The 20,805-nt window shown below is 39.6% G+C and overlaps 1 protein-coding gene across 4 annotated transcripts in view; it reads right to left on the reverse strand.

Moving 5' to 3' along the window:
- The window catches only part of LOC108697619 (agrin), a 271,432-nt gene that overhangs the window by 243,401 nt on the left and 7,226 nt on the right, over positions 1-20,805 (reverse strand). For all 4 annotated transcript variants that reach the window (XM_041571408.1, XM_041571406.1, XM_041571407.1 and 1 more), the window contains exon 2: positions 17,837-18,098. In XM_041571408.1, the coding sequence (XP_041427342.1) occupies positions 17,837-18,098 (262 nt within the window). The remainder of the gene's footprint in view (positions 1-17,836; positions 18,099-20,805) is intronic.

The raw sequence follows: 20,805 nt of genomic DNA on the forward strand, positions 1-20,805 counted from the left end.
TTAACTGATTCATTTTGAAAAAAAATATTTTTTTCCCATGACAGTATCCCTTTAAATCCTTTTAATACATGCATTTTTCAAAGATCATTTTTCAAAGAAGGTCACGGCATGACTCTAGTGTATGATATAACACAGTGTTTCATATCTACTATGTACTAAACCAGTGATCCCCAACCAGTAGCTCGTGAGCAACATGTTGCTCCCCAACCTCTTGGATGTTGCTCCCAGTGGCCTCAAAGCAGGGGCTTATTTTTGAATTCCAGGCTTGGAGACAAGATTTGTTGCATAAAAACCAGATGTACTGCCAAACAGAGCCTCCTGTAGGCTGCCAGTCCACATAGGGACTACTAATAGCCAATCACATCCCTTATTTAGCGCCACCCAGGAAGATTTTTCATGCTTGTGTTGCTCCCCAACTCTTTTTACATCTGAATGTTGCTCACGAGTGAATAAGGTTGGGGACCCCTGTACTAAACAAATGAAGCTCCAACACTTCACAACTCAAAATAGAGTCCTGCATAGGGCCTGGTACCTGCCACAATACCAGTAAAGTGGTCAGGATTTGGGCAGAAATTTCCTGATTGTGTGGGTAGTCCACGGGTAGCCCGTCTGGGTACCCAGCTATGTTGCAGGACTGGTCACTCCTACCCTCTCTTGAATTTGTGGTAAGACTTCTTTTCTTACCTAGTGAAATAGGGTTCTGTGTGATGCCCCTCCGGTTAAAAGTTAAATCACTTCAGGGCAAAAAGGACGTCACTTCCAGTTTTCATGGGTACCGGTCGGTAAGCAAGTTGTTTGCCGCTGGGTTGGGTACTGGTTCTGGGTGGCAGGGCATACTGGGTTGCAAGTGCAGGTCGGCTTGCAGATCTGAGGGTCCTGGTCGGGCAGGGGTCTGCCCTATTGGAACCGTGAAGGACTCACTCAGAATGTAGCAAACATTACAGCCATCAAACATTACACTTCCTAAAAAAAAAATCTGCACACAGACATAGAAGAATAAAACACTGCTGTCAGCTTTATTTGATACAGAGTCTGTTTAAGCCACATCAGCACTGCTCCATGCTGCTCCTGCACATTAGCAGCTGTCATTGGAAAATTTCGATAACAGAACAATACACACTATGTTTTAGGAGCCATTTGCAGCACTGCTAACCCATCTGGAAATTTGCATAATGCAACTCAAATGAGCACATTAAAATAAATGAGCCCAAAACACAGCACATACCAGAAAATTAATGAAAATTATAATATTGCAGTTGTATTTATAAGGGATGCACCGAATTCACTATTTTGGATTCGGCCGAACCCCCGAATCCTTTGCAAAAGATTCGGCTGAATACCGAACCGAATCCTAATTTGCATATGCTAATTATGGTGGTAAGAGGAAAACATTTTTTACTTCCTTGTTTTGTGACAAAAAGTCACACGATTTCCCTCCCTGCCCATAATTTGCATATGCAAATTTGCATATGCAAATTAGGAATCGGATTCAGTTCGGCTTGGGCAGAAGGATTCGCCGAATCCAAATCCTGCTGAAAAAGGCCGAATCCTGGCAGAATCCCGAACCGAATCCTGGATTCGGTGCATCCATAGTATTTATGCTTGCTCAAATGCTGTGGAGCTCCTTACTGCAGGCATCAATGAAAGTGATGTTACTGAGACATCTGCAATTCTAATCTGCAACCAGTCATTAATTTTTTTTTAACATGCTGTATACAGAATCGGGTAGGCTCTAACGTTTTGGAGCCAGTTGCTGTAGATACATGACTTGTGAAAGTCTAGCTCTATGACTTAAACCTAGCATTCTGGTAACACAGATCAATATTCCTATACCACTTTGATTGCCTTTTCTCATTCTCACAGTTGGGTAACTTATCATTCTCTGATTCCAGCTTGCAGTTAAATCCGCTACTGTGGGCGACAAATCTCCAGAAAATGCTTTATCACCAGCAATAAAGTAAATAGCCAGTGGGAAAACATATGCAATAATTCATCTTCTTAAGTCGCTGGAAGTTTCTAAGCAAGGCAACTTTGGACATCTTCAGAAAGTGAAGCATCGGGTTTTCCACTGACGATTTATTGGGAGTACAGATTTAACCGCAGACAGCAAATCTCCCCATCTGCCATCATCCTTTGCTGCTCTGTGCAATTTGGCCATACAAGTGCATACAAAATATCTGATCATTTAATCAGCAGACCAAAAAAATTGGTTCTTTACTAGGATGTGATATAGCTCGCTCTTGAGAAGCATAAGCTTAGCCTTGAGTATGCTGTTCACCTCCTTGCTAACTTTAATACCGGAATGCCGCGGACATCTTGGCATACACGGTGGGATAGCCGCTCGCAAAGGAGACATGCCGCGGACACCTCAGCACAGGCAGTCTGTGGGTTCTGGCAAATGCCAGAGCGGCTGCTATAAGGTGCCATAGAAAGTCAGTATTTAGTGGGCTGGTGGGGGCTGTTTGGGCCTCTATGTGGGCTGATTGTGCTTCTGTGTCCCTGAAATGCCAGTGCCCATTTTAATTCTCAGTCCGGACCTGCCTCAGCACAAACAGAGAGAACTGCTCTCAAAAAAGGAACGCTGCAGACATCCCAGTATATATATATCGGGGGAGATTGTCATTTGATTTTTAAGTGATTTTAAAGTGGAAAAATTGCAAGTGCAATATATTTTTAATAATAAAATACTGTAAAACGCTTTCCGCACATGCCACTCTTTGTTGTCCAAAGGAAGGATTCCTGCATCCATAATATGTGAAATACATTTCTGGCTGTCTGTGAGTATAATTGACTACCAGAAATGGGGTTAAACCGTCTGAGGTAGGGAATATTACACTGATAATGGAATCAATTTGAGGTGTAATTTTACTAAGAACGCTGCACTATATTTTTCTTGTTTTTTTTCTCCATTTTCCTTTTTTGGAGGTACGATTGGTAGCATTTTTTGGAACATTTAGTAGTATGAAGCACTTTGAACTGCAAATGCTTTAAATCTACTTTATATATATTCCTCCAAATTTACAGTCTTGGTAATATATAGTCCTGCCTTTGCTTTGCCAAATCTTCCCTCAGGAACTTACAGTGGCCCGCGATTCACAGACTTTGTAAAGATAGGTCACATTGTGATGGCCAGAGCTTATGTGCACAGAAAAACTGAATAGATGTTGTCAGACAGTGCTCTCAGGAGGTTTTGTTTGGGGAATAAAAAAGCAACAAAGGATATAAGAAAGAGACTTTCAAGCACATTAGCTACTATGAAGAAGCCTTCCTCCCTGCCCCCGTTCCCAGGGGCTTTCAAAAGCGCATTAAGATGTTCCCTACAAGTAAATGTTTTGGTGCCAACATGAGACTGAAAGGGGCAGAATGGGGGTATTCTGGCTTTAAAAAGTACCGCAACATGCGAGTTCATGGACACCGAGCCCTCGCACAGACGGTGGCAAGTGAACCAGGAAGGCACAATGTCATTCTGCAATACCAACTCATTCATCCTGTCTCTCATACACACACAGTAACAAAGCTGCCTTTCTCTGCTGCCTCATAAAGAGATGCCTTTCTACCAAAAAAACTGAGCTTTGGTCCTATTATTGTGCTATTCTACTATTTTTTAGGCCTCACCATAGTTTTGATGTTCTAAGCAGTGGTGTCCCTTGATTCTTTTTCTCAACAAGCTGGGAGGAAACTTTCCACAAGCAGAGCTGCTTACGGGTTGTTATCACAAAAAAAACATTGACAAGAATACAGAATAGACTTCCAAGGACTTCTAAACATACGTGATTTTTATTGAACCCAAGAAAAGTAACTATGTGTCACCATTCAGAGAATGAAGAAAAGAGGAGTCACCTCGCACACCCTGGCCGTCCGAATCTCGTGACACCTGGTACTCCAAGAAGGAGGTATTGGCAATCTCCACAACAGTCAGAGAAGAGTAAAATCACCGGCACAACAGGATATTTCTAGCAGGGAAACCCTTGCTCGTTTAGTTGCGGATGCAACGTTTCGGGGCGTACGCCCCGAAACGTTGCATCTGCAAATAAATGAGCAAGGGTTTCCCTACCATTCAGAGAATGAAAGCATAAAGAAAATCAGGCCATACTGGCATTTAAGTTTCTGTATATATGGCTGTGCTGGGGAATAAATTGGATAGATTTGTAAACATGAAAGGGGTGTAGCTTCTGTCTCAATCTCCAGACTGTATAAGGTGCCATATTTTCTATATAGGCCTGTGCCTATGCTGGGAGCTTCAGGGGTGGCCCATAAATGCTTACTGTATATATAAAAAAACACCCAGCCTGCTGCCAGATACTTGCTACCAAACCCAGGGTGGAGGAGAAGGGAAGTTACTACAATTGGTACAGGCAGCACTCTTCTCTTACACTTATCAGGTAGCAGACGGGGTGCTGCCTGTACCAATTAGCTTTAAGTCAGTGGGGCAGATTTACTAAAGGGTGAAGAGGACAGAAAATTCACCAGAAAATCCCATCCGCAGGGACATCGCTTAATTACTAACTGGCGCAGAGGACAATTTGCTAGTGAAAGAGACTGTCACTAGGCAGATTTTCACTCAGGTGAACAATCACTACTCAGCGAATTCACTAAATTGCGAACGTTTCTTTCACCACCTTAAGGTGGCCATACACGGAGAGATCTGCTCGTTTGGCGATATCGCCAAACGAGCGGATCTCTCTCCAATATGCCCACCTTTTGGCCAGATCTCGATCGGGGAAGCCCGTTGGGGGTCCCCATACACGGGCCAATATGCTGCCAACTCGGTCTGTCCGCAGCTTTTATCGGCCCGTGTATGGCCAGCTTTAGACCTGCCAAACTGATAAGATTAATCTACATCCTCCTCAATCTTATGTCAGTGAACGGGATTGCCTTCAAAAGTTCTAACTATTAAAAATGTTTGTGTTAACATTTTTTTTCAACCGTTTGAGGCGCATGCCACATTTGTTTTAGGGTGGGCTCATGTCTAGAACATTAGAGGATCTCTTTTGCCTTTATTTTGCTTCCTTGGACATTTGTAATAATAAGTGGCCACTTCAAGAATTCTCTAATAAAGTCATATTTAAGACCTATAAGTACCTGCCTTATTCAAATTGACCTAAGTGTAAGTGTACTATCGAATTTTCACTAGGCAAAAATGAACATTAGCGAAACTTCACTTTGACATGATTGCGCTGACGAATTAGCGCCAGTGAAACATTGCCATTGTTCGGCTGCAGAGACGCAAGTTTGCATTTATGTGAATTAGTGTAGTGGTAGCGAATTTGCTCCTGGTAAAGTGGTGTGTAGTGTGGTGAAGCCTTCACAGGCAAAAATTCACCCTTTAGTGAATTTGCCCCTTTGAATTTTACAATGTGGTGAATACAGCAAGGATCCCATTGATCAGATCAAAAATCTGATTTTCAGTGACAAGGGAATCCATATTCTATCTGCTGCTAACCAGACACATAGGGGCCTATTTATTAAACCTCAAATTTTTCTGGTTACGTTTTTAAAGGGGTAAAAATCAAATTTTCATAGGAAAAGAACTTTTTAACATACATTATTCTCTGAAGTTCAAACTTCCAGTTAAAGCCTGTAGAAATCATGTATAAGTCATTGGCAGATGGTCCCTTTAACAATTGGAAAATGCTTTTTAACTTAAGGATTCTTGATAGTTTTGGGCTGTTCGAGGTGGCTTTCATTCGATAAAATGTAAAATTCAAGTTATCACAACGACAATTTGATACAGTTGTGTTTTTGGAGTGTCAATTCTAAAAAGTCGCACAGTTTGAACTGACGCATGATTTTGTCGCAATTTTTTCTTGCACAGAGTTTTAATGATAAATTAAGGGGATTTGGTTTTGGGAGTTTGGTTGAATTTTCTTTTAATTAAAATGAGAAAAAGTCAAGTAATATTAAATACCCCCACATATACTTTATAGTGTATTTTGAATTAAACTAACATGCCATATCAGCTAAAACTGCCCATTAAAATACAAATGGAAAAGAAGCAATTCACCAAAACAAAAACATAATTATTCCTCATTTATTTGGCAAATAAATTAATTTGACAAAGTACTATGACAATCTGCAGTGTTGTGAATAAAGGTGATCACAAGTGGCATTCCTACAGAAATGACTGAGCAGAAATTCAAGAAAGAAAGAGATCAGAGCTTCAGCATTATTTTCATAACTGAAACAGACAGCAGGATAAAACTTTGCTCAGAAAACCTATTATGATGTGCCTGGGGCCAAGATCTCCTGAATGAAAGCCATTAGGAGATTGTACTGTATGCAACCTGAGCACCACAGTCTAGAAGGAATTTTGTGCCACAGCCTGCAAGGATCTTATTATGTGTCAAGTAAAAAATGGACTCCACCCGATCCACCCCCCAGCTACAGAGAGCTTACACCTTATGGAACCTAGCATTACTAACTAATCATTGGAACATACCTGTCAGAGTTATGAGTGGAATGTAGTGCTGGCTTCAGGCCCAGAAACTCGCCCGCTGATACAAGAGGGACACATTGTGATGGGGAGAAGAATGGTAAAATCAAATGTGTGGGAAACAAAGAAAGGAAATCAAACTATACAAAATATCAACTGATTACTGAGCAAGAAACAGTCACAGTAAATACACATTGTATATAACTGAGAAGAAATGTCACATATGTTTAACACAAAGCAGAAAAAATAAATATTCAGTACTGGATTTGGATATCAGTAACCTTTAATGGTATTTAGGATATACTGTATGTTTAAAGGGGAACTCTGGCTTCCAAACCAAAATTTGATAAAGAGGCCCACATAACACAGAATCCCTTAATTTACCCATCACAGTTACCTGTTTCTTCAAAAAGTATGAATAAATGCCATTTTCTATGCTGAAATCTAGCTGTTTAACAGTTCTTCTTCTCTTGAAATCATGCGTGCAGGGAATTGTGGGGTTTGGAGAATGCAGGCTAAGGACAACTGGCTGAAGCAAAAGTAGTCAGTCAGCTCAGCGGGAGAGCAGGCGACTAGGCTCAGGGAACTGCCAGAAATCATTAAAAATCAGGAAAAGTCTGCATAATTTTTTATTGATGTATATTGCGAACTTGCTTGAAATTATGTTTACTTTTCAAAAAGCTTAAGTTATGTTTTTATGGAGTTCCCCTTTAATATGACCTGTATATATGAATACACTAATGTAGGCAATGTTCCTATTCTGACACTTACAAACAGGGCCATATTCTTCATGTATGAGACACTTATATAGGGATGAGCCAAATTGTTGAGCAGGCTTCCAAGGCTCAAGACAAGTCACAAGAGACAAAAGGGGAAAAAAACACAATGACATATTACTTTATTATTCCACCTCCTCCTTTGCTGTGTGCTCAATCCAATGCCTATTCAGAGAAGATCCAGATGAAAGGAAATTACCATTCAACCAATAAAGATCTGAAAGTTCAGTACAGTAATGTTTGTAGAAAGTATGAACATAAAACGATGCAACTCAGCCATTACCAAACCATTTATTATATACACGCAGTTTTTATGGATTATGTAAAGTGAAAGTTTCCTCATTAGAACTTTTCTAATGTTTCTAACATTTCTAAATGAAGGTCTTGCAGCAGTGTCTTCAAGGCAGAACTACAAGAAGGAAGGATCTTTATAAAGAAGTCTATATTTTAGCTTAAAATGACCAGAACTGGATCAATAAATTGTGTGCGTAAATGTGTTGGCGCTAAACAAATAACAGTTCATATGCTGTAAAATAATAAATAAATTCAGTCCCCTTGAGGTAATGTTTTACAGTTTGGCACATAATGTGAGCTGTGTAAACATGCCTGCCCTATATAAATACGAAATAATAAATCATTAATAAATACTAAGACATATATTCATAAATACCTAGAAATACATTCATGTAGGTTCATGTACATAGTTAGCTTATGCACCAGGAATGTGTCTTTTTCAATTCCCATAGAAGGGTAACTATGCTGATTTTCCACAAACTAGATATGATAATCATAGCCAAGTCTGCCTATACCAAGTCATAACTTTTTTCTTCTATTCTGGCAATATTGCTATCTACTAAGGATCAGTGGGGCTCATTTATGAACTTCTCACATGGCCGATTGGTTCGCACAGTGAATATAATTGCCCTGCACATGGTTACATTTATAAAGCTGAATAAGTGTGCAAACAAAATTGCTAATTTTTTTTCACACTGCGAATTTCTAAAATCGGAAATTGTGAATATTATGTGCACACTCTGCGTTTGAATTACGCAAAAACTTTGGTGGCGGAGAAAATATTCGCAAAACAGTTTCGCAAATTGCGAATTTAAGTTACTGTCAATGATATTTTCGCCCACAACAACCTCGTACAGAGGGCGCATTCACGCAAACACCTGTTCCTTTGCGAGCCATTTGCAAAAATGTATTCTCAATGCGAATTCGTAAAAAACGGAAAGATGGCACAGCAGTGTAATATTTTAGCATTCAGGAAAAAACATGGGCAATACAACCATTTGCGAATAAATATGCGCTGCGCGAACTTTACATATGCCCCCCAGTGTGTGTTCAATTTGATGTGACCTGAAAATTGGCAAATAGATTCCAAAGATGGTCAAAGTGATTTTCTAAAAGCAAAAAAAATTAAACTACAGTGTTATTATTTCAGATACTCCGCAGAGTAAAAGCAATCATTTGATGCCCCCCTCATAAAGGGGTGGTTCAACTTTAAGGTAACTTTTAGTATGTTATAGAATGACCAATTATAAGCAACTTTTCAGTTGGTTTTCATTATTTATTTTTAATAGTTTTATAATTATTTGCCTTTTTCTTCTGACTCTTTGCAGCTTTCAAATGGGTCACTGACCCCTTCTAAAAAGCAAATGTTGTGTAAGGCTACACATGTATTGTTATTGCTGATCTTTATTACTTATCTTTCTATTCAAGCCTCTCCTATTCATATTCCAGTCTCTTGTTCGAATCAATGCATGGTTGCTAGGGTGATTTGGAGCAACCAGATTGCTTAAAAAGCAATTTGAAGAGCTGCTAAATAAAATGCTAAATAATTAAAAAACCTTAATAAAAAATGAAAACCAATTGCAAATTGTCTCAGAATATCACTCTCTCTACATCATACTAAAAGTTATCTCAAAGGTGAACAACCCTTTAAGTAATGCCCCTTTTGGAACTGAGGACCAAGTGCAAGAGCTCTTTATGCAACCTCCTGCCCCACTTGCCAAATGTCTCCACAATCTCTGATACAAATATGTTACAAACAGGCAATAAAACATTCCCAGAGGAGTTGCTGTGAAATCCCAGTCAGGTTGTTTTACTATTCATAGCAGGGCATGCACACATTGGGAGTTTTTAGTTTCTATCTGTGCTTAAGGTGCACGTCTTTCACCCAAGCTATAATTGTGTGCCAAACACAAGTCGTATTGTTTGAATGACTGATTCATATTTACACATTTAGTAGCTGCAAACTATAGCCAAGTGTATTGAACGTAGGTGCAGAATTAGTAGTCCATTTACAATTTATCCAAGTCTGAGCTTATTCAAAAAGTAGGACTATCAATTGGCCTTGCAACATATACCCTGTAGTAGGTTATTCCTCTAGTAAGAGGGGGGGACCGATTGGCAAAGTTAAATCATAGAGTTTTCTGAATCTTCACGTCTGTTTTTTTAAACTGTGTTGCGCAGCAAAATACCAGCCTATGATTAAAGACCAGTTAAGGTCTGAAATGCGTTAGGCGGTGTTAAAAATTGATTGAAAATTTTTTAATCAATATGAAACAAAAGTTTTATATACTCCTGGATGTGCATGTATTATTGTTTATGGTCTGATGACTAGAATTTGCAGCACTCCTTCTTGTGGACCAATGGGCTTGCAGATCTGCAAGTATGAATGAACCAAAGTCAGACATGACAGATGTACTAGTAATTGAAGGGCAGGGTTGCAGGGAGCACAGCCAATAGATCTAAAACTCAGGGGTGTGAAAAGCCAGACTAGGTGCACTGCTGGAGTGTGATTCTAGGTAGCAGTCTCTCCTTCAAGAAACATTGCAAAAATAAAACATCTGATTCTAGCAAAAGATATGCCAAAATGAATCCATGTTTTTGTATCCTCTGGACTGGATTACTGCAATATCCTCTATAATGGCTTCCCAGAAGAAGAACTGAACTGATTACAGTTAGTAAAATCTTTTGGGTGTTCAAGTACAATAGGAAGCATCCCATCAGTCAGAACAGTGGCTTCACTAGATATTACTGGGCCCCACAGCAAATCATTTTCCAGGCCCCCCAAATGTCTAGAGGTTGACCTGTTCTACCAATGTTTGTTGAAATTGTATATGAATTAGAGCATTGTGGGGCCCCTATATCTCCTGGTCCCCTGCAGCCCTTAAGTCAGTTATGCCCCAGAGCCAGAAACGTGTTAAGAGCTTTCAGTCTCTCAGGAGAAAATCGTATTGTCATCAATAATGGCCAACAGGCTACAGGATGAATAATTGTAATTTTCAGTCTAGACTAAGCAACTGTGATCCAAGAGGGACGAAAATAAGACAAATTGTCTGAACAGACATGTAAAATGTAGCTACTGTAGGCATGAGAAGTTACCACCAGACAATACAAGTGTTAATAGGAGAAACAGCTGTGAATAACAGAGCAGTTACATGAAATGGATCCCCCTCCAAACACTTTCCAATATACATTCATTAAATAAATTTCAATAACACACCATATGCAATACTTTTACATAACATATTAGTGTCAACCAGATCAGTAAAGGAGCAATCATGAGAGAGTGTTGTGGCTAAATCCCTTGCCTTTATGCACCATAAGGAGCAAATAACCTCATACTGAGAGACTTCCTCCATGTGTTTAGTGTGGCCACAGGAATGCTGCCCAATCCAGTCATAGCTAAGTGACTAAACACAAGTAGCGCTCTTGAGTGTATTCAGGCATTGAGTGTCTGCAGCTTGTTATTTGCAGCTTTTGCCCTTGCTATTTTGTGTACCGCTGTTGAAAAGTGTAAGATAAAACTCCCCATCTTTACATTTACCACATATTACCCAATATTCCATTCTGACAGGTGTTGGCATTGAAGGTTCAGCCGATCATGTATTTTACCCTAAACCAGTGGTTCTCAACCTTCCTAATGCAGCGACCCTTTAATACAGTTCCTCATGTTGTGGTGACCCCCAACCATAAAATTATTTTCGTTGCTACTTGATAACTGTAATTTTGCTACTGTGATGATCAATCTGTACCTGTGCCTGCCAGCAGCACCCAAAATATTGCCCCCAATCTGTACCTGTGTGCCAGCCAGCAGCACCCAAAATATTGCCCCCAATCTATACCTGTGTGCCAGCCAGCAGCACCCAAAATATTGCCCCCAATCTGTACCTGTGCCAGCCAGCAGCACCCAAAATAACATGGTATGTAGGTTGAGAACCACTGCTATAGCTCTTTCACCTACAGCACCTTGTCACAGGCAGCATGTCAAGAATGGTGTCTAATACTTCTCTTGTTTAATTTTTTAACACCTATACACAAAATAATTGTGTTTCTGAAGCAAACAGATTAGTTCTGTCAGTGCACAGCAACAGTACATCATATTTTAATTATTTTCAAACACTATTTTTTTTTTTGGCATTGCTGTTCCTTTAAGCTTTCTCATCTTTCCTTTCCCATATATCAGTTACAGATAAGACATTTCCTAGCCCAGGTTATTACAGTGTCTGTTCTCTCCCCCACAAGGCCAGAATACAAAGAAAAGAACTATTGAATCTAAAATACAAGGGTTGGTTAACACAAAATGGTGAAACTGTAAGACTTTATTGCTCTTACATGAATCTAAAATGGTGGGCGTATTGAAACACGAAAAGTTTCAAACACAAAATCTATAGGAGCGAACACTGATACAACACCAAGCAGACTAATAGGAACTTACTATTTTGCTCAGCAGCCAGGACATCGGTACTTCGGCTTGTCAGAAGCACATACACAGCATGGCTGCAGAGGCTTTGCTACTGCTCCATAGTCTGCAAAGGAATGCAGGATACCGGAACTTCTTCTCCACGTGTGAATGGAGAGTCTAGTCTGTAGGAAGTTGTAGTCATAATCATAGTGGCTATTTTCCCATGGCACAACTGTACAAGCCAGACCAAAAAAGCACTTACCAGTGCAAAGATGGAAGATGTGGGTGTGAATGTTGTGACATTAAATACCAGACTGTATCATCACATTCACATCACAATGATTTCCGATAGTTAGACGACCCCTGTGAAAGGGTCTTCAAACCCTCAAAGGGGTCGTGACCCACAGGTTGAGAACCGCTGCCCTAAACATTAAAGAAATCCTGCTTTAAAAACGAAAGAATTCAGTATAATAAGCGGCGAAAATTCACCAGCGCTGGCTTTGCGCACATCGCAACACTTCGCCAGGCGTATATTCGCCTGGACAACGCTAATTCACGAAGATCCGAAGTTGCACACAGGGTACCGAACGCTGGCGAAATTACGCTAACGAAAATACGCTCAGCATTTCGAAGTTACGCTACCGTTGGCTAATTTGCATACGGCATGCAGTTAAAGTTAAATCGCCCTATATGCAGAATGTAGCACAGATAAATCTAAAACCCTAGCAACAATAGTTAAGCTATGTGAAATTGTATTAACATCAGCTCAAAGATGACTGATACAGGTGAACTCCAAAGGTCTTGTTCGGCTCTATAAGAAATGTATTTTACACCCTTTAGGCCAGGGGTTCCCAAAAGGTAGAACGGGATCTACCAATAGACCTTTAGTAGTTGTTTGTTAAATATATCAATATACATTTTCTCATAAATCAGTATTTAAGTAATATTTTCCATGGAATATAATGCTAACAATGCTAAAATAGACCCCGCATAAGTATGGGAATTCCTGCTTTAGGCTATACTGGCTCATATTTAATGGGAGTCTGCTTCTGTAGATTAATACAGATGTGACATGTGCCAGGTTGAACTTTGATGCAATAACATCTCCTACTTTTTTTTTAAACCTTCTGGAATAAAGAAATTCATCACAAACCAGTATTCCGACAAATACAACACCCACAATGCTTTATAGAAATCTTTGCCACCCAGAAAGGTCACCAAGTCACTACGTTCCTCCATTTACTACTCGTTAAAATTTTATCACACGGGCAATCTCCCCTGAATTAAAGCTGGCTGAGTAAGCAAGTTTACAAAAATAATAAGGACTTCAACAGATGAGCAATTGTGATTGTTTGAGTGACTGATGAGCCCTTGGAAACTCCTGACACCCACGTATTTTTAATAACTTGTTGAAGGTGCTTTGTAAACACTAGTAGCTGTGAAATTTCAGTTTTACTCTCTCTGTCTTCATCCTGGATTAGCTGATTGAGGCAATGTGTACGTAGCCTACGTTTCTGTTTTATTGTAAAAAGGATTAATGCAGCAACAACATAATTACATTTTAAAAATATGGTTTTGGGTGTGGTGTAAATGTTCCCACACTGTTGGTCATGTAAAGAATTAAGCTCTTTGCTCAAAGTTTAGATATCATGGGGGCTTGTACAGACCTGACCACATAAAGTGCTCAGTCAGTGGCATTTTCAAAAAACCTAATTAGCAGTGAGCACTGTGAAATTGTTGCACTTTAGACAGGGTTCATTTAAATGGTTTAATGAATTTCCAGAAAATGATAAATTGTAAGACCAGCGATATTAATATTGATCCATGGAGTGGCCCAATTACTGTTTTAGAGACTTCCAAAGCAAATTGAAGACAGCTTCAAATTTTTTTTTTACTTTTTACATCATCCTCTTGATCACCCAGCGGTTAGATAGGACTTAAAAAGGGTAAAGTTGGTAGATGTGTCTTTCTTCAAGCCAAACTATCGTGTAGCAATCAACCCTGGCTTCCTAAGAACACCAGTTCTGTTGGTCATTATGGGCTGAGTACAATTCTCCCATAGGATTGAACACAAATTCAAACAATAACCAAGCCTCATGGAGAACATGACTGACGGATACAACACTGCTCGAAGTCATGTAAGAATGATCAGGTAAGCTTGGGATAAGATGTTGGTTAGGGAGCTATTAATAATAAAAGGGAAAAAACAATGCAGCAGGGGATCTTTATAAATTACATGATTCCTATCATTTTAAAATGTATCAGTATCACTTTAAATATATTTTCCTAGCAAACCCTATTCAATCAGCCCACATGTTCTGCATTATCAGTTAATGCTAGTGCTGGTGTAGAAGATTGCCTCTCCTTGATAAAATATATCTTATATTGACATGACATGTCAATATAACATGTTTAGCAACTTTCTATCACACTGACACTGTCCAAAGAAATAAGAGCTGCGCGGGAAGAAGAATGTATGAACAAGAATTTTGCAGTGAGAACATAATTCTAGGAATTTAAGAATAAAACACTGCTCCGATCTCTGTATAAACTTGTTTTCCCACTTTAAAGACCACTCAGCTAGCTATCACCTTAGTGATGAACATATATTTACGTTTCATAGCAAACGTATTTTATTAAGACTGAATGAATTCTGTTAAACACGATAGAAGTTTTTCAGAAGGTAATGTGCCTGGAATCTTCAGGTATATATATTTGTATTTTCTAACTATCCCCAGAGCAGTCACACAATGTTCACGGGGTAGCAACCAGTCCTAAGAGCATTGTCTTGTCATTGCCAATTGAGCTTCAACAATTCATTTAACATGGAAGGCAGGGTACCAAGTGCAAAACCATGGCAGATTGGAGTAGTGTAAACTTCACAGCCATCGAATTCTGATGCAGTGGAAACGTTCTCTTGAATGATGAATTGCACTTCACTATCTGGCAGTCTGATAGACAAGTCTGGATTTGGCAGATGGCAGGATAATGCTACCTGCAAGTTAGTTCTTGACAATTCCTTGGAAAGGGCCCTTTACTTTCACCACAAAAATGCCCCAAATGCACAAGGTACAACATTGCTAATATGGGAGTGGAAGAGCTGGATTGACCTGCACAGAGTCTGTCCTCAACCAAGTTGAACTGAACACCCGTGGGATAAACTGGAACACAGACTTTGAGGCAGGTCCGATCATCAGTTCCCAAACTCACCAATGCTCTTGTCGCAAATGCAATCAAGTCCCAACAAACACATTCCTACAGAAACCTGTAAAAGTTTGTAGCAGCAGAGAAAGGACCCGCTTCATGTTAATGTTCTGTGTTTCAGAATGAGATACTGGATAGGCAGGTGTTCGGATATAAATGGTAATATTGTATACATCTACTCAATACTGTACATACTTAGTGGAACACAGCACTTTTTTAATGAAGAGTTAATGGCTGTTCAAGGTTATACTTTAGGCATCTGGACCAGTGTTGTTAGTGGAGTACCGCAGGGCTCTGTACTAGGTCCCTTGCTTTTCAACTTGTTTATTAATGACCTGGAGGTGGGCATTGAAAGTACTGTTTCTATTTTTGCAGATGATACTAAATTGTGCAGAACTATAGGTTCCATGCAGGATGCTGCCACTTTGCAAAGTGATCTGTCTAAACTGGAAAACTGGGCAGCAAACTGGAAAATGAGGTTCAACGTTGATAAATGCAAGGTTATGCACTTTGGCAAAAATAATATAAATGCAAGTTATACACTAAATGGCAGTGTGTTGGGAGTTTCCTTAAATGAAAAGGATCTAGGGGTCTTTGTAGATAACACGTTGTCTAATTCTGGGCAGTGTTATTCTGTGGCTACTAAAGCAAATAAAGTTCTGTCTTGCATAAAAAAGGGCATTAACTCAAGGGATGAAAACATAATTATGCCTCTTTATAGGTCCTTGGTGAGGCCTCATCTGGAGTATGCAGTTCAGTTTTGGACTCCAGTCCTTAAGAGGGATATAAATGAGCTGGAGAGAGTGCAGAGACGTGCAACTAAATTGGTTAGAGGGACGGAAGACTTAAATTATGAGGGTAGACTGTCAAGGTTGGGGTTGTTTTCTCTGGAAAAAAGGCGCTTGCGAGGGGACATGATTACACTTTACAAGTACATTAGAGGACATTATAGACAAATGGCAGGGGACCTTTTTACCCATAAAGTGGATCACCGTACCAGAGGCCACCCCTTTAGACTAGAAGAAAAGAACTTTCATTTGAAGCAACGTAGAGGGTTCTTCACAGTCAGGACAGTGAGGTTGTGGAATGCACTGCCGGGTGATGTTGTGATGGCTGATTCAGTTAATGCCTTTAAGAATGGCTTGGATGATTTTTTGGACAGACATAATATCCAAGGCTATTGTGATACTAAACTCTATAGTTAGTATAGGTATGGGTATATAGAATTTTAATTAAAAGTAGGGAGGGGTGTGTGTATGGATGATGGGTTTTCATTTGGAGGGGTTGAACTTGATGGAATTTGTCTTTTTTCAACCCAATTTAACTATGTAACTATGTAACTATCTCAAGCTGGCCCACACAGCACTAGATTCAGTAGAGAGCAGCACAATAAATATGAATCGCTAGGCCCTACCCAACATTGCAGACATGTTTTGTGTTGCATGTATTTCAATGAATATATAAAAAAAATTAAAGCTTTAACAATGAATCAGCCTTTTGTCATTGTCAACGTGTCAATGCCGTCACATACTGTAGAGTAGTTCATTTTAAATATGCAAAGGGCTGGTCATTGGACTTGTGATTATATGAATAACTGTACCAAAATGTGACAACCAAAGCTCTAACTCCTTCACCTGCTCATATATATACTATTGCAGTGTGTCCTTTTGTCTGGCGCACCTCTGTCGGTGCATTAGACTAAAGGCTCAGTTTGCTCCACTGAAATGAAGTCTATGCCTTACTCCTGTCTGACTAAGCAGTAAGTACAGGGATCCCTTTACATGCTGCACCTACAGGCATTTGATGTTGCACCAGTTCAACTGTATACAATTGAGAGAAAGTAAGTGCATTCCCATGTCCCAACTTCGCTCAAAACTTCAAATGTCATTAATTGTGGCATTCATATTAAGCAAGTCTGGAACAGAATCTTAAAATGTAGTTAAGTAGACACATAGTAACACACACTAGTTTATAAATTTTTAATTAAAGTTATAGTGAACATATATAGAGCAAGTCATAGGGAGCCATAAATGTGTCTCAGTGGTCTTTTGACACTTATGGTATTAACAAGTCTCCCTTGAGAGCAATCAGAGAATAGCAGCCACATCTAACCAGTCATTTCCAGAAAGAGCAAGTTCACTGTACACTCTAAGTGGTAGCATTTAGGCCACCTGGTTTAAAAAAGCACAAGGATTCCTGGGAAATCTGGTGGCTTTGTACATTGATACACAATACACAAGTGTCATTTTACTGTGAACTAAAAGTAGGACAAGGAGTGTAAAGGTCACCAAATGAGTGGATCTTTGACTGACTTGGCCACCCATGTGTTGGGTCATTCCAACTGGACTTTGTTAGAGCAAAAAACGGAGCATTCGGGGTGATATGTTAAAATCTTCAAATTTTAATCATCCAGGTTAAAAGAAATAACAGCGTGTCAAGTTCACATCAGATCATCCGGATGATCTGATGTGAACTTGACACGCTGTTATTTCTTTTAACCTGGATGATTAAAATTTGAAGATTTTAACATATCACCCCGAATGCTCCGTTTTTTGCTCTAATTCTATGGATTGATCCGGAGGGGGACGGATGCTACGTGCAGCATGGAGGTGAAAATGTGACTGAGTTGTGATGCTCCCCGTACCTGGCTCGTGTTCACAACTGGACTTTGTCCATTTCTTATTTGAGTCTGTATGAATGGGGGAAAAAAAATGAATGCAGTCGACTCACCTTCAACACACATTTCTACCTCTTCCAAGTTCCTAAGGGTTATCCTCATTAGGCTGGAGTTTAGCATCAGCTCATTACGATGAGTGGGCCACATAGATCGGGGGGCGGGATTAACAAAGAAAATCCTTGTGTCGCCTGTGGACACCTGATTGTCACAGATTGTGTTGTCTCCAAATCCTCCAACCATCACTTTGTTACCTCCATCCAGCAGAATATCATTTGTCACAGTCTCCCGGCCCTTCAGATATCGCCATACTCTAACCTAAAATGAGGTACAGTAGTTGATAAAAATTTCAAGTGCATTTTATATCATACACACAAGCAACACACACATAGCAGCATACCTGGAATTGAACAGGTCCATAGCAAATTTTTTTTACCTCCCCACCTCATGCATGTACTGAAATTGCAAGGACCTCCATCATCTCTCTATATTCCACCACCAGCTGCCACAAAATATTGCATATTGTATCATATTCTACACCAAAGATTTGCCAACTTTGGTGCTGCCCATCCCTCCATCAAGAGTTTTAAAGCCTTGGTTGGGCAGCAGGTCACATTATGTCTGCTAGCATAACTACACCAGCAGAAAAAAATTGTGTATTCTATTGGTCTGTTAGGGTTTTTATGGTTAAGTCATAGACATTTCCTATAAGATTTTAGACATATAATTTTACGAATATTTCCATCAAGATGTCTGGTTGACTTGTTTGGCATTTGTGCTAACAGGATCACATTAGGTGCCTAGGCTGACCTTTTTGCGGCAAAAGCTGTCTGTGCATTAACACCCCAATGTTATATCTGTCAGTGTACGGTGGTATCCGGGTATTAAAAGAGGAGATTTTTTTCCCATGACTGTGGATACTTGAGCAGAAGAAGAACAAAACACTAGAACATCCTAGAGTAACTTTGAGTAACAGCTGCTTTAGATTTCAAGGTACAGGAAACAGCAGACAACAACCACTTTACTTTTTACACAGTCACCCAAACAAAAAACAAATTTAAGATAATTGCTATAATCATCATTGTTTGTGCCAGGTCATGCAAAATTTAAGCAAGGATACAAGGCAAAAACAAGTTGAAAGTCTATAAACCCCATCATCCATAATAATGGAGTATCTTAAGGTTTTTTTGTATGCAAGTCTGTCATGTGAATTAGCCAGGGCTGATGGATGGCAGCAGAGGATAAAACCCCCACATTTTAACACATGCCATAACCCTTAATCATTTTATTTGCCCAAACTGGCTATGCAGCAGAAGAGAACTACTTTTAATTTCTTTATATGTGGAAATGGTACTGTCAGGTTCTTCTTCCATAAACACAAACACTGTGAAACTAGCTACTGCACCAATGTGTAATGAGGAATCTAATGCTGATTAGGATCCTTCATTTACCTACCGCTGTTTCACATAACTTATAAGAAATTATACTTCTCATGAATATACAATACAAACCAGAAACATATAGACACATCTATTAAACATAGATAGGGCAACAACTGCGTGAAAATAAGCTTCCTCACATAATTACAAAATATTGATTTTAAAAGGTTACACTACACCTTAAAGGGCAATGCAAGCTAAGAATAACGTGCAAAGGACACTTTTGCCTACACTGGGAAAACTGCTGCTGCTCCTGAGAGTTCTTCTCTCTCTGATAGTATGTGGGCCAATCGATATGGTCTATATGGTCTCCAAAAGTTCCCTGGGCCTAGAGCATTCACAATGCACCATGCCAACGATATAAGGCTGAGAGCACAAGTGATGGATTCCCCACTAGTGTTTTTGAAATGAAATCCACCCCGTATGCACAGTGACAGGCAGAATGGAAATATAGTGAACGACAAGAGGTAGAAGCTGTATTAAGTGATAATGGTGTTCCTCCAGCAGTTGGAAAATTCTGGCAGAAGATCCAATATGTGTGAGCTTAGTCTAAAGAACAAAACAGAGGAGGCAACGAACATGGTGCAAAAGTATAGAAGTATTTATGGTATAGAAAGGCCTGGCAGAATGGGGAATACAAAATTGTGGCTGCAAGTTTGCTAGTAAAATCTGACCCATGTCAGATTTCTGATGAAGTGACGTATTGGTCACGAAACGCGTCAAGCTACATTCTGCCCGCTTGTATATACTGTTTTAATATGGATCGAATAAAGTTGAACTTTTAATTCACTTTTGGCTCCACCGCTGATGATATTTATCCGGATGCCACTACCTATGTGAAGTGCTTGTAATGACAGTCTCCCAAAGACTCCATTTTATCCAAATAATTTAATGTTTTAAAAATGATTTCCTTTTTCTATGTAATAATATAACAGTTCCTTGTACTTGATCCAAACTAAGATATAATGAATCCTTAGTGAAGCGAAAACCAGCCTATTTGGGTTTATTAAATGTTTAAATGATATTCTAGTAGACTTGGTATGAAGATCCAAATTATGGAAAGATCCATTATCTGGAAAGCCCCAGGTCCCAAGCATTCTAGATAACAAATTGATCCCTAGACCTCCAGGATTTTTAAAACCAGCAATTTGCCAGGTTTAAGGAAGTTCTTAAAGGGCCAGAATATGATAAATGTCGAAATTCGAATTAAAATTTGAATCGAGTTTGGATAATTCACAATTCGAATTTGAGAGTTTTGACCAAAAAAAATTCGAAAATTAAAATTAAAATTTTCACTTTCGACCCTTAATACTTCTGCCCCAAAGTGTTGGAGCAGCACTCAGCCTGCGTTTTTTCTGCAGGAGGAGAAAAACAACTGCCCTTCCTTCTGCATCTCAATGCAGGGTTGGACTGGTCCAGCGGGTCACTGAGAAAAAACCTGGTGGGCCTTACCAACCCAGGCCTGTTCCCCTGCCCAGGCCACACAATCAAAGTAAAGGTGAAGAAAGAAAGCAAAATGTACGTGATGAATACTGGGGAGGGTAAAAATGTGTGGAGGTAAAGGAGTCCCCTGATGGTTGCAAGGA

The sequence above is a fragment of the Xenopus laevis genome, chromosome 7S (assembly GCF_017654675.1).
Source record: "Xenopus laevis strain J_2021 chromosome 7S, Xenopus_laevis_v10.1, whole genome shotgun sequence".
Lineage (NCBI taxonomy): Eukaryota > Metazoa > Chordata > Amphibia > Anura > Pipidae > Xenopus > Xenopus laevis.